The 10,715-nt window shown below is 49.0% G+C and overlaps 1 protein-coding gene across 2 annotated transcripts in view; it reads left to right on the forward strand.

The window, feature by feature from the left end:
• Window positions 1-10,443, forward strand: part of PSMD4 (proteasome 26S subunit ubiquitin receptor, non-ATPase 4) — a 40,145-nt gene extending 29,702 nt beyond the window's left edge. For both annotated transcript variants that reach the window (XM_078670437.1, XM_078670435.1), the window contains exons 9-10: window positions 9,179-9,246; window positions 10,108-10,443. In XM_078670437.1, coding sequence (XP_078526563.1) covers window positions 9,179-9,246; window positions 10,108-10,278 — 239 coding nt within the window. In that variant the 3' untranslated portion in view covers window positions 10,279-10,443. The remainder of the gene's footprint in view (window positions 1-9,178; window positions 9,247-10,107) is intronic.
• Window positions 10,444-10,715: the final 272 nt, after the last annotated feature.

A 10,715-nucleotide genomic window follows, 5' to 3' on the forward strand; every position in this document is an offset into this window, starting at 1 on the left:
CCGAAACTGACACCTTCGGTATCGACTGCTCCTAAAATGGCCGACCCAAAAACGAAACTGAAACTAACGGCTTCGAGTGCACCTAAGATGGCGGTCGTTCAACCAAAACCACCAAAGCCTGCTACCTCATCGACTCCGTCGGCCTCCGGTCCACAGAAGTCGAAGAAAACTGTCGAACCGACAGTGCCGAAGTCGTCCGCAGAGGAGGCCTCCTCTAAGAAAGTCGTCCGGCACGGGTCGACCGAGACGACGCCGTCAAAGTCCGCCAAAGTCAGCAACAAGATTCCGGTACCGACGGGGACGTCGTTAGTCGGACGCGTAGTTGAGACGGAGTCTGCAAAATCACACGGATCGAAGGGCGGAGGCTCAACACATCGGTCCAAGGACTCTGTGTCTACAGCTGCAGCATCGACGTCTAAGGTTCCGAAGGGCCCACAAGACGTCGGAACCGAAGGCAAGGTGAAGTCCTCGTCGGCGCCAAGTGCCGCTGTGAGTGACGCATCCCTCATCGCCACTTCACTTCAAAGAATACGGGATAAGGCTTCTGCGACGTCGGCTCCGGCGCCGTCGCACCAGAAGACGATGGACATGCCAGTAAAGCCTACTGGCAAACTTCTCTTCATTCTGCCGCCAAAGGAGGCACCAAAGGCCTTTGCGCCAAAGACGGCGCCAAAGACATCGGACTCGGCCACGCCTGCTGGAGTATTGGGTCGACAACTCGACTCAGGAGACGACTCGGAACGCTTTATCGACGCGGACACGGGCAAGTTGACCCTTTACAAGAGGAAGATCACTTCCCAGCCAGTGGACTCCTATGTTATCCCACTTAAAAAGAAAAGGCTTGCACAGGACACTCCAGCCCTGATCGAACCTATCCAGCCTCCTCCTAGAAGGAGCCCAACACCTTCCCCTGACCACTCTGAAGGAGAAGAATATGGACAAGATGACCAGTACACTTTCCCCATCAATGAGCCCGATGCACAACAGGATTCCTATGACGACATAGGTGACCAAGGAATCCAAAATGTGGGACAAGACTCACAGCCTTTCAGTGCACGTGCATCCCCAACAGAAGACTCTGCAGGATTTCATGCACTCATTGAACGGGCAGCTGCTAATCATGATGTGGACATGCATGCTGACCCAGTAGAGGAAGATTTTCTGTTTGACACTTTTTCAGTCTCTGAAAGGACAGTCAAGACACTTCCTATGCTCAAAGGTGTCCTTAAGCATGCTGCGGAAATCTTCAAAGAGCGTACCAGGGCGAGGGTGGTCAATCCACGCATTGAGAAGAAATACAGACCAGCACCTGCAGACCCTGCATACATTCGGGGACAGTTGCCACTAGACTCTCTTGTGGTCGCAAATGCACGCAAACGGGCAAACTCCCAGACAACGGGTGAAGCTCCTCCCCCAGACAAGGAGTCTAAAGTGCTTGAGGCAGGGGGCAAAAGAGTAGCTGCGCAGGCTGCCAATTTCTGGCGTATTGCGAACACACAGGCGCTATTGGCACGTTATGATAGGGCGCATTACGACACCCTAGAGCAACTTTTACAACACCTGCCTACGCAGTTTCAAGAGGGTGCCACACTGCTTATTGAGGAGGGAAAACTCATCTCCAACGCAGCAATAAAGTGTGCACTTGATGCCGCAGACACAGCAGCTAGGGCTGTTAACACTAGCGTCATGCTGAGACGACAGGCGTGGCTACGCATATCCGGGTTTAAGCCAGACATTCAAACGACCATACTCAATCAGCCCGTCAATCCTGATAGACTGTTTGGTCCCGATGTTGACACCACCCTCGAAAAGATTAAGAAAGACAACGAAACAGCTAAGTCTATGGGGGCCCTTCAGTCACAACAATTCCGGGGCAACACTTTTCGTCGCTCAGGTGCACGTGGAGTCACCCGAGGACAGATGGGTCAACAATCACAGTTCACTAGAGGTGGAGCACAGTCCTCGTACCCCAAGCAGAATAAAGGGGGTTATCGAGGAAACAGCACCAGAGGACGTGGCAGAGGAAACAACAACTCCCGTTCCTCTGCGCCAAACAAACAGTGACTCTCTGTCACTGCCCCCCGACCATTTAACACCTGTCGGGGGGAGACTCCAGCAGTTCCTGCCAGTCTGGACAAACATCACCACAGACAGGTGGGTACAACAACTTGTCCAGTACGGTTATTGTCTAGAGTTAAAGTCCACTCCACCCAACATTCCACCAAGGCAACGGCCTATGTCCGCAGAGCACTTGCACTTATTGCAGCAAGAAGTAGTGGTGATGCTGCAAAAAGGCGCAATCGAGCTCGTGCCAGTGGAGGAGGAAGGCACAGGGGTCTATTCCCTGTACTTCCTTATTCCAAAGAAGGACGGATCTCTCAGACCCATTCTAGATCTGCGTCCCCTCAACCTGTATATACTATCAGAACATTTCCATATGCTTACACTGCAACAGATTCTTCCCTTGCTGAACCAAGGGGACTTCTTGGCAACCTTAGACCTCAAGGATGCTTATTTCCACATACCACTACACCCGTCCCACAGGAAGTATCTCAGGTTCACTATCCAAGGCAGGCATTATCAGTTCAAAGTCCTACCCTTCGGAGTGACCACCGCCCCAAGAGTATTTACCAAGTGTCTGGCGACGGTTGCGGCGCACCTCAGGAGGCAGAACATCCGTGTCTACCCCTACCTAGACGACTGGCTCGTTCAAGCCAAGTCGGAACAACAGTGCGCCACGGACATGTCGACTACCATTCACCTCTTTCACAATCTGGGCTTCTCGCTGAACTACCCAAAGTCGCACCTTCAACCAGCACATGTGCGGCAGTTTCTGGGCGCGACGATAAATACCCTGACAGCCATGGCTCAGCCAAACAAGGTCAGGATAGACAGCATGCTGTCTCTAATCCAAAGGTTCAGACCACAACACTCGCTTCCAGCGAGAGTATTCATGCAGTTGATTGGCATGATGGCCTCCTGCATCTTCATAGTCCCTCACGCAAGGTTACATATGCGTCCGCTCCAGGAGTGCTTAGCAAATCAGTGGACACAGGCTCAGGGACAATTGACAGACCTAGTGTTGGTTACCAGTCGGGCGTACAACTCTCTGCATTGGTGGAATCCACACAACCTTTGCAAGGGCCGACTGTTCCAAGAGCCAGTGCCACAGATTATCCTGACTACGGACGCATCTCTCCAGGGATGGGGAGCTCATCTGCTCACTTACACAGTGCAGGGACTATGGACGACGCAGCAACAGAAGATGCACATCAACTATCTGGAACTGATGGCGATCTTCATGGCGCTCAAGTCCTTCAATGTACATCTGTGCAACAAAGTGGTGTTAGTCCGGACGGACAACATGACAGCGATGTACTACATTCAAAAGCAGGGAGGCACCCACTCACCGCAGCTGTCTCATCTGGCTCAGAGCATGTGGAAGTGGGCCATTCAGAGGAACATTTTCCTCATGGCAGAACACCTCCCGGGCAAGGACAATCAGATGGCGGATCTGCTCAGCAGATACAGCCATCAAATGCACGAGTGGGAGTTACATCCATCAGTACTCCGCCCGTACTTCCAGCAGTGGGGTCATCCGGAGATAGACCTGTTTGCCACAAACGAAAACGCAAAATGCCAACACTTTGCCGCCAGGTTCCCTCACCCACAGTCGCAGGGGAATGCGATATGGATGAACTGGTCAGGCAAATTTGCGTACGCTTTTCCACCAGCACCTCTAATACCGCTAGTGGCAAGAAAACTAAGGCAGCACTCGGTGACACTCATCCTAGTTGCTCCAACGTGGGCACGCCAAGCATGGTACACCACGTTTCTGGAACTCTCGGTGGTGCCGCATCAAAGGCTGCGCCTAACGCCCAGGCTTTTGACGCAGAACCATGGAGACATTCAGCATCCAGATCCGCAACAGCTCAACCTGGCGATCTGGCTCCTGAAGTCCTAGAGTTTGGCTACCTTCACCTGCCTCCAGAATGCATGGACATCATCAAGGAGGCAAGGAAGCCGACTACCAGAGCATGCTATGCTGCGAAATGGAAGCGTTTCGTCATTCACTGTACAGCCAATAACATAAACCCGCTAGATGCATCTATCCCTAACATCATTTGCTATCTGTTACATCTTTACAAGTGCAATCTAGCCTACACTTCCATTCGGATACATCTATCCGCCATAGCAGCTTATCTTCAGAACAGGCAACATCTCTCTGTCTTCAGAGTGCCTGCCATTAAGGCCTTCCTTGAAGGTCTGAAACGAGTCATTCCCCCAAGAACACCGCCAGCTCCGGTGTGGAACCTCAATGTGGTCCTCACCAGGCTGATGGGACCACCTTTTGAGCCACTGCACTCGTGTGAACTCCAGTTCCTAACATGGAAAGTGGCTTTCCTTATTGCTATCACTTCACTGAGACGTGTCAGTGAGCTGCAAGCGCTCACAATCCAAGAGCCATTCATACAAATTCATACAAATAGGGTGGTACTACGTACTAACCCCAAATTCCTTCCGAAGGTGGTGTCACAGTTTCATCTCAACCAAACTATTGACTTGCCTGCATTCTTCCAAAATGCCAAGAACAGATGCATACTGGTAAGTAGCATATTCAATATAGCGCTGGCTAGACCCAGAGGTATCGGAGCGCTTTACATGGGTATCTGACAAATTGCAGGTTACAGCTTTACCAAGGTTACACAGTTATTAGAGCATGGCAATTTTAGTTACAAGTAATGTTGAGACAAACAAAAAGGAACATATAGGTAGGGGGAAAAGCTGGCAAGGGGAGATATTCTGGGGAGTGGGGGGGGGGTAAGAGCAGGGGAAGTAGACCGAGAGTGGAGGAGGGGAGGGTTAGGGACACGTCATGGCAAGAGGAGGGGGAGGGTGACAGGGACACAAACTGGTAGGTGAGTCAAAGCTGCGCCCAAAGTCCAGAAGCTGTGATTCCAGGGGGAGTGGTATCATTTCCCCATCTCTGTCGCGAGAGTCTCCCTAAGCACAGTGGACTCTCTCAGAGGGGTCTCTGAGACTCCAGGCCTATTTACTGGATCCTTCCCCAAAAAGGGGAAAAGAAAGGGAGTGCTTTGGCAAGGGGTGCCATACCATACCTCAATTGTAAGTGGCTCCTTTGGCGCCGTGGACTCTCTTCCAGCGGGTATTCTGAGGCTCCAGCGTATATAACTTGGATCTTTCCCCAAAAAGGGGAGAAGGAGTGCTTAGTCAAAGGGCACAAAAGGACAGGGGGCTAGGTGGCGAAAGCAGGCAAGGGGAGATATTCCAGGGAATGGGGGGGTAGGAGCAGGGGAAGTAGACAGAGAGTGGAGGAGGGAAAGAAGAGGGGAGGATTAGAGGCAAGGCAAGAGGAGGGGGAGGGTGACAGGGACACAAACCGGTAGGCGAGTCAAAGCTGCGCCCAAAGTCCAGTAAGCTGTGAACCCCGGGGGAGTGGTATCATTTCCCCATCTCAGTTTCGAGAGGCTCCCTAAGCGCAGTGGACTCTCTCAGAGGGGTCTCTGAAACTCCAAGGCCTACTTTACTGGATCCTTCCCCAAAAAGGGGAGAGGGAGTGCTTTGGCAAGGGGTGCCATTCAATACCTCATATGTGTGGCTCCCTTGGCGCTGTGGACTCTCTCAGCGGGTATGCGGAGACTCCATCGTATATGTCTTGGATATATCCCCAAAAAGGGGAGAAGGACTGCTTAGTCAAAGGGCACAAAAGGACAGGGGGCTAGGCGGTGAAGCGGGCAAGGGGAAAGATTCTGGTGAGAGGGGATAGGAGCAAGGAAGTAGACCAAGAACGAAAGAATGCTGAATAGGAACATGTAGATAGGAGACAAAGAAAAGGCAGCGTCACAGAAATACGATGGACGGGGGGATTTGGGTAAGATGGGGAGAAAAAACTGTGCCCAAAGTCCGGCTGGGTAGGTGACGGTCAGGGGATGAACCAAGGTCGATCTCCTCAATAGCTGAACAGAGCAGCTCCACCGGGCATCAGACGTAGTGCTCGGACTCCGCTGTCAGGATGGGGATCTGGGCTGGGCACTGCCAGAGCTGTTGCTAGTCTTCGGTACAGGTGTCTACTGTTTTTTCAAGGTCATCTGCCCTCTCCCCAATGTCTGTTACCTCCTTTCTGATTTCTTTAATAAAAAGTCTGGCCTTCAGATTTAAGAGATCCAATTTCAGTTTTAATTTCATGCAGAAATTGCGTCATAATAGGTCGGGTGAGAGGATCGTCGTGGCTTTCTGATGAGGACGCCATAGATGCAGAGGCCGTGGGACCAGCTTTGCTCCACAACGAGGTGACAGGATCCTCTTTTAGGGACAGTGTAGCCTCTTTGCCTGCCTTGTTGCGTGGCATGGCCCTCCAGGCAGCAGCGCTCCCATAGAGGAGTTATGGTAGAGGGATCCAACCAAGACCCTGCGTGCCCCAGAGCACAAAAGCAAGCCACTCACAAGAAGGATAAATAACACCACCAGTATGAGCAGAAGACGCCTCCAAATAGGAGTAGTGGCTGTGTAGGCCTGAGGGGCAAGGCTACTACCTTACTAAGCACTGGTTGCAGAACCTGTAGCAAAGATATGGGCGAGAGCAGGCAAAAGGGCCCGTCGCTTCTCAGGGCCTAATCAACTTTTAACAGCCCCAGAACATCACTGACCTCAATCCGCAAGAGCAAGAGGCCAGATTAATGCATGGAGCAAGACCGCTCATAGGGTCCACATCTGAGTAGCAGTCTAAGTAGTGTGCTCTAGGCGATGAAGAAGATCGAGGGGGGGGGGTAGAGTCCAGCCCTCCTACACACCCCCACAAGAGGCACCAGAGTCCTGCATCCCAGGTGTGCACAGTGCAGCCACTCCGCAAATGTAACAAGGGCCCAAAGCAGAAGGTCAGGACCTCACTCACCAGGCAGCCAGATGAACCACAGCCCCGGGGCCTCAGAGGTCGCTGCGTCACGAGCAGGGATCCTAGCTTCGTAACATCATCAATGGACACAGGACACCCCCGTGGGCCCGCAGCGTCGTGCAGGGAGGCCCCTCAGGGTCCAGCAGCATGTAGAGCCGGCCGCGGAGAACTGCCATAGAGTGTCGCGGCTGCTAGGGCCTCGCGGTGGTAGCCGTGGGCGCCGCTGTTGCGAATCACAAGATGGCGGCCACGTTCTTCGTCTGGACCGGGCGCTGGAAACACGGTCCCCCAATTGCCAGTCGCAGGTCGCCGACCGCTCGCCAGAAGAGCCCTCCACCACAGGCAGTGCGGGTTTCTTACCACAATTGAAACTTGCAGTTACTAGCCTTATGTTCTAGACCCTCACATTCTAGTCCCCCACACCAGGTTTGGCTCTGATAGCCTCATATAATACAGCAAGCTGGATCTTGGTGAACTCTGACTGATTTGGACATGTTTCCTAAGGGTGTTAGGCAAGATGTATCAAACTCAGGAGGAGAAACCTCTTGTGGTACGAGGTAGTCTTCCATCTGATTCTTTAGTTTTAACTGCTACCCTTGTAGGAGCTGATGTCCAGCTCCTACGCCTCCTCTGCTCTGAAAATAGGCTATGCCGTGGGAGAGTAAAGGAAAACAAGTACATCTAGATCTTACATTAATCCTCCAGTATAATGCCTTTGTTGTTATGCATATCATAACCTGCTGAACAGGGACAATTTGGACATATCTGTGAAATCTTCTTCATCAAATGCAGCACAAGAGTCCTCTTTATGGCTTTCAGCTAGACAAAAAGGTTGCCAATCAGTCACTTGATATGAGCAATTATTCCATTGACTGTATTTATAGGGCCATTAGCTTCTCTGTCTGCATGCACCGAAATGCTTGGCTGGGCATTTCCTCCTTGCATACTGAACAGGTGAGATGAGGTTGTGGATTGATGTTTGACAGTTTCCTCCGCCACGTACAAAGTGTTGGAAAAAGGTGAACATTAGTGGTAACAGCAAAGTCTTTGAGCTGCGTTTCCACTTTCACATCTAAGCAAGCATCTTAGCCACCATCTGAAGCTTTTGAATGCTGTAATGCTGGTTGGGCAGTTACAAAATTAGCATCATTCATCTTCTACTGTGTTGGTTTCCTTCATCCAGGACTGTGCCAAAAAATCCTTCTCTTTCCTTGTGATGTAGCTCCCATGTCCAGATTATCAGAGAGCCCGAAGTTCCAGTAGGATAGAGGCTTTCTTCTTGCTAGGTGAGATTCTGGCATCACTCAGGACCACATATTTCTAAAGCCAGCCCGCCAGGAAGGGCCGTGCCCCAATTTTTATTGAGGTGTACGAGAAAATGCGCCGGGTTCAAGTTCAAGGACTTTATGGTTCTCACAAAAAGCATAGGAATAATGCTCAATTTTTACATTTGAACTGAGGGCCAGTTTCTGGACATGATCTCCTTGCACGTGGTCAGTCTGTGGTTAATCTGTCCAGATTAAAGATAAAATACTGTGCAGCATTAGGATTCCATCTGTCGACTTTGATCTTACATAATTCTTCATTATCTTTGAGGAGAATGTAATGGTATCGGAGGTTTGCCATTGGAGGTAATAATTTACAGTGCAAGCACCTTCCATGAGCACTCAATTCAACCTAGAGTGTCATTTAGGCAATTTAAAAAATATGATGCACTTACCCCAGGCAACAAAATTGTGACCACTAGGATTGTATGGATAGGCCCTTGTGTAATTAAGTCTCCTGATGGGAGGCTGTTTCTGAGACTTTTCAATTTATTTATTTATTCATGGTGTGTTCCATTGCAAGATTTATACAGCAGCGATGTGGACCACACCTTCTCTATGCTAGTGCTTGTTCTATTTAGTAGGGAAAGAAACGACTAAGAATACTGCAGCCAACATCAAAGTAATTTTTAGTTTATATCTTGTTAGCTTTTACGTTTTTGGATTATAGGTTTCAGTTTTGTATTATTGTACTTATGTAGCGCAAGCAAAAAAAATGTCCTTTTAATTTTTTTTTTTTAATATTCTATGGGGCTCTTAGTGATACTTTAAACTTGTTACTGGTTCTTACTGGTGCAAAATCAAATAACAGAAATGTTTAAGCTTTTCAGTTTCTACATTACCAGTTAGATTTACCTTGGTTATCAGAAGCTCCTAAAGCTGAAACTAATCTGTGTATGTCATTTTCTAAATAAGACGGCATTTTCTTTTGTTAATGTAGAGTGTGTACCAGGAGAGTCTGCTGATCTTGACAGTGGTGCTGCCATGGACACATCTGAGCCTTCAAAGGTAACTGCATAGATCTTTCCAATAAACAGTTTTGGCTTCTGTTAATCGTCGGTGTTGTTCAACACTACACTCTTTGATAACCTTGTATTGAGTTCAGTTTGCTATTGATTGTTGTAATCAGTTTGCTTGGTCTATTGAAAAACCTGATGCCACTTCCATGACTTGGTCATGGTGCAACAGTTGTGCATTTTATCCGCTTGCGATAGACCTAGGAGCAGCCACAGCATTGGCCGAACAAACAGCAGCAGGTACTTTGACTGGCCCTTCCCCACATAAGCAGTAAATGAGTGTCTCCTATTCAGCCTGCTTTTTTTGTTTGTTTGATGGATTGGAATTTACAGATATGTGAGTCGATAGCGGCATTATGCTAGATCGAAAGGGAAAGTAGCCAGGTTTCTTTCCTGAACTGCGGTTGAAGTTGCTTACCTGCCATGAGGAACCCCTCATCTAAACTGTTTGCACCATGTTTTTATAGTGTTGAATTTTTTTGTGCCTCCAATGATCTGTGTATCGTGAAGTATCCCCGCCCTATGACCTGTTCATGCACCCATACACTAGCAGAAACTGCCTCCATGCGTACACATGAGAACATATACCAGCTCCCATGCTCTGTGCTTGATTTTGAATCCTAATCACATGAACATGTAGTATACTTGGTAAACCATTGTGCACATATGGAAAAAGGCCATTGCAGATTACCTGTACTTTAGAAAGTATCTCAGTCTGCCAAGCTGTGTTCATGGAGTAGTGTTAGTCACTGCATACAGGGAATTCTCCTTCACCAAGATCTTTAGGGCTCCATGGCAGGACTCTTCAGTTGTATTCATTCTGAACCACTCAAAAGGTCGTTTTTTCTTTCAGGATGAGGAAGAGTATGATGTGATGCAGGACCCAGAGTTCCTGCAGAGTGTACTTGAAAACCTTCCTGGCGTGGACCCAAACAACGAAGCCATCCGTAATGCCATGGGCTCCCTAGCCTCACAAACAAGCAAAGACACCAAGAAGGAAAAGAAAGAAGACGACAAAAAATGACACTCCAGCATTCCAAGGCTACTAAGTGATTGGCTCTGCATGTCCCAGTCCGGTTACTCTAATACCACAGTGCATATTATTCTCTACCGAGGTTAGCAATCGAATGGCTGTAAGAGAGGTTTTTTTTTTCTTGATATTGTTAATAAATACAAATTTAAAAAGGAATGTTTTGTATCAAGAGAAGCCATTCTCTGTTCAATTATTTAGACATTTTTGTCAACCAAGGAATTGGATAAAATTGTTTAGCTACAGCGGGCAATTCGTTCAAACCAAGTCTTCCAATTGTAATTCTTGTTTTCTTAAAGATATGGAGAAGTCAAAGAGACCACTTTCGATCTGTGCCACATTATTGAGTTGGCCTAAGAAACAATGTGGCTCGAGTCTTTCCCTTGATGCCTGGGATGTAAGTATGCAGGTTGCTCTTACCAAAGTACAAG

The sequence above is a fragment of the Lissotriton helveticus genome, chromosome 12 (assembly GCF_964261635.1).
Source record: "Lissotriton helveticus chromosome 12, aLisHel1.1, whole genome shotgun sequence".
Taxonomy (NCBI): Eukaryota; Metazoa; Chordata; class Amphibia; order Caudata; family Salamandridae; genus Lissotriton; species Lissotriton helveticus.